The following is a 3,987-nucleotide window of genomic DNA, read 5'->3' on the forward strand; positions in this document are numbered from 1 at the left end:
TCAGCTCCGCAATGCCCACTATTCCAATGGATCCAAGGCAATTAAATATTCCTTAAAAACATTCCACTTGCAGATCCAGAATTCTTTAAACCTTCATCTATTGACGCGCTCATCGGAGTCAAATTATTCTATAAATTGCTGAGTGTAGGTCAAATTCCCGTAATTAATCATCCTGATGCCGTTTTCCAAAAAACACAACTTGGTTGGATTGTTGCGGGAGAGATCAATCAAAAAACGGTTAGTTCTCGTATTGTCTGTCATTTGAGAATTCGCGGTTCTTCGTCTTAAGCTGATTTGATGCGTTTTTGGGAGATTGAGGAACTGCCTTCAACCTCTAAAATTCTTTCACCTGAAGAAAAAGCGTGCGAAGAACATTTTTCTTCTAATAAAACAAGGGATGCCTCTGGTAGATATGTAGTAAGACTCCCATTTAATGAAAAGATTCATTTGCTTGGCAATTCCTATTCTACTGCACTAAAACGCTTTTCTCATTTGGAATCTCGACTTCACAAAGATCCCAAGTTATTAAAGGATTATTCAACCTTTCTAACTGAATATGAACAACTTAAACATATGTCAATTTCCCAAGAATCTGATATTAATTCGGGTTTCTATTTACCGCATCATGCTGTTATCAAAGCTGATAGCACTACCACGAAAACCCAAGTAGTTTTCGATGGCTCTTGCAAAACTTCGACAGGAATATCTTTAAACGATACCCTAATGGTTGGACCTAAATTACAAGACAATCTTTTCGTCATTCTAATTCGATATCGATCCCATATTTACGCCCTTACTGCTGACATAGAAAAAATGTATCGACAAATACTTGTTCATCCTGACGATGTCAAGTATCAAAAAATTCTATTTCGAGAAAGCGGGGACGAAACCATCAAAATTTATACTTTGAATACCGTAACCTATGGAACTTCTGCTGGTTCATACCTTGCAATTAAATCCCTGCAACAATTAGGAAAAGACAAACGCAAATCTTATCCTAATGCTTCTGTAGTATTGTAAAATGATTTTTACGTAAACGATCTTCTGTCGGGAGCTGAAACTTTACCTAAAGCAAAGGCTCTTCGTAATGAATTAAATGCTTTATTAGCAAAAGGAGGCTTCCACCTTCGCAAATGGGCCTCTAATCATCCCTCTCTCTCTGATAATGCTTCAAATTGTGGAGGAACTATGAGCAAATCTCTCGATTCTGATACTACTAGTAAAACACTGGGAATTCACTGGAGACCATCCAGTGATACTCTATGTTACTCCGTAAAAATATCCGATTCCAAGGCAACCAAGCGGGCAATCTTGTCAGAAATCGCTAAATTGTTCGATCCACTAGATTTGCTAGGTCCAGTTATAGTATATGCAAAAATCATGATGCAGTTATGCTGGAAATCCGGAATTACTTGGGATGAATCTGTTCCTCAGGAAATTTATAATACTTGGAAATTATATTAATCACAATTGCCCGTATTGGAGACATTAAGATTCACGCGATGCCTTTTAGTAGAGAATGCAAGTAATCTGCAAATTCACGGATTCTGTGATGCCAGTGAAAAGGCATATGGCGCCTGTATTTGTTTGTGATCTACTAGTCCCAACGGCAAGGTCTATACACGATTAATATGCTCCAAATCTCGTGTCACACCAGTTAATTCTGTGAGTCTACCTCGCTTAGAGCTATGCGGTGCACTTCTCTTATCAACTTTATACAATCCAGTCCGTGAATCATTTACTCTTTAAATCGAAGACACATATTTATGGTGCGATTCCACGATATCTCTGCATTTGATTCATACCGCACCTTATCGTCTCAAAACCTTTGTAGCAAATCGAGTCGCAGAAATTCAAAAAAGGACTGTAAACTGTCACTGGCGGCATATACCCTCTGCAGATACTCCTGCTGACTTCGTATCTCGCGGTCAACTTCCCGCTGAATTCGCCGTAAATGCAATGTGGCAAACTGGGCCCTCTTGGTTGACTTCACCTGAGCAAGCTTGGCCCAGGTCCTTACAACCAGATATAACTATCCCCGAGCTCAAATCTCCTTCGAATGATTCTATGCAGTGCATGCAAATCACATTAGACAAGTTCGATATATTACACAGATACAGCTCCATGAGAACCTTACAACGTGTAGTAGCTTATATTACTAGATTTTTGCATAACCTAAAAAACAAAAATCAACGAATGACTGGTAACTTGACTGCTCAAGAACTCAAGAGTTCCCTAACACTAATTATAAAATTAACTCAATCTACGGGCTTTCTTAACGAAAAGAATTGTTTAAAATCGAAAAAATCCTTGCCCGGTAATAGCAACTTGCTTCAACTATCCCCGTATTTAGATGATCTTGGTATAATGCGTATCAGAGGTCGACTTTCTCTACCTTCATTGCATAATTACCAGCAGCATCCCATGCTACTTCCTTCTAATCACTTTATCACTACTTTAATAGTGCGAGAAGAACACGCTCGCTTAATGCATGCCGGGGCTCAAGCTACTCTATACTCTGTTCGTCAAAATTATTGGCCCATAAATGGTCGAAATACTGTACGAAAGATATTGCATCAGTGCGTTCGTTGTTTTCGCGCAAAGCCGCGTCTTGCCGATCACAGCTCTGGCCTTCTGCCCAAATGTAGAATTGAGCAATGCCGTCCATTTTTAAAGACTGGAATTGATTTTTGTGGTCCTTTATTTATCAAGGAAAAACGATTCCGTAATCGTAACAAAGTCAAAGTATATGTAGCCGTTTTTGTATGTATGGTCACCAAGGCCGTACATTTAGAATTAGTTTGCGACCTCACCAGCGAAGCCTTTATTGCGAGTTTAAGGCGCTTTTTTGCCAGGCGCGGGAAATCCGCGGAAATACACTCCGATAACGGTACCAATTTTGTTGGCGCTTGCCGAGAAATTCAGGAATTTTTTAACTCTTCTGAATACCAAATTGCTCTCGGAAAATTTCTTAACGACGAACGCATAACTTGGCATTTTATACCTCCGAGAGCTCCTCACTTTGGAGGACTTTGGGAAGCTGCGGTTAAATCATTCAAAAAACATTTATTACCCACTGTAGGTGATAATGTATTAACATACGACCAATTGGAAACATATGTATTTGAGATAGAAGCAATATTAAATTCCAGACCCTTATCTCCTATGTCCTCAGACCCCAATGACCTTTTACCCTTAACCGCTGGTCATTTTCTAATTGGTGGTCCCATGACTAGCTTGCCTGGCATCAATTTTATCTATACACCGACGAATAGGTTGTCTGCTTGGCAACACGCTCAAAAACTAAAGCAGCATTTCTGGACTCGCTGGAATAAGGAATATCTCAACAACCTAATTCAACACCCGCACTTATCCAAGCAAGAAAATCTTCAGGTTGGTCGATTAGTGATGCTTCGAGAAGACAACGTGCCCCCATTATCTTGGCCAATGGGTCGCATCACCGCAATCTGCCCAGGAGCCGACAGAGTCGTACGAGTTGTCTACGTGAAGACCAACACCGGTGTATACAAGCGCTGTGTGAAGAAACTTTGCCCGTTGCCTTTAGAATAATTAATTTTTATTTTTTCTTTTATTTTATTGAACTTCATTAGTTCAAGGCGGCCGGCATGTTCGTTCTCAATTTAATTAAATTAATTTATGCTTAATAATTTTTTACATATAATTAATATTTAACATAGTTCATTTACTAATTGCCTGGGTTTTTTCTCTTTATTGTTATCTTTATCTGAAGGACCCAGACAGCTAAAAAATTGGTTATTTTTTAAATATTCGAAATAATCTCTAGTTTCAACATCTGTATTTTGACGTATTATTTACTATCCGTTTAGGTTTTTCCCATCTATTGTATTTTGTATACTTTAACCAAGACATTTGTATTTTGAAAATTTTAAGTATTTAAAAAATAATCCTCATTTTTTCAGCATACAGACTAACATGCTTTACATTATTCACAACTTAAGCCTAATA

At 38.4% G+C, this 3,987-nt stretch overlaps 2 protein-coding genes across 2 annotated transcripts; both read left to right on the top strand.

The window, feature by feature from the left end:
- Positions 1-297: 297 nt before the first annotated feature.
- Positions 298-1,020, top strand: LOC123272203. Its single transcript, XM_044738904.1, has one exon. The coding sequence runs from the start codon at positions 298-300 to the stop codon at positions 1,018-1,020; it is 723 nt and encodes a 240-aa protein (XP_044594839.1).
- A 939-nt stretch (positions 1,021-1,959) lies between these two features.
- Positions 1,960-3,570, top strand: LOC123272204. Its single transcript, XM_044738905.1, has one exon. The coding sequence runs from the start codon at positions 1,960-1,962 to the stop codon at positions 3,568-3,570; it is 1,611 nt and encodes a 536-aa protein (XP_044594840.1).
- Positions 3,571-3,987: the final 417 nt, after the last annotated feature.

Source organism: Cotesia glomerata, linkage group LG9 (assembly GCF_020080835.1).
Source record: "Cotesia glomerata isolate CgM1 linkage group LG9, MPM_Cglom_v2.3, whole genome shotgun sequence".
Lineage (NCBI taxonomy): Eukaryota > Metazoa > Arthropoda > Insecta > Hymenoptera > Braconidae > Cotesia > Cotesia glomerata.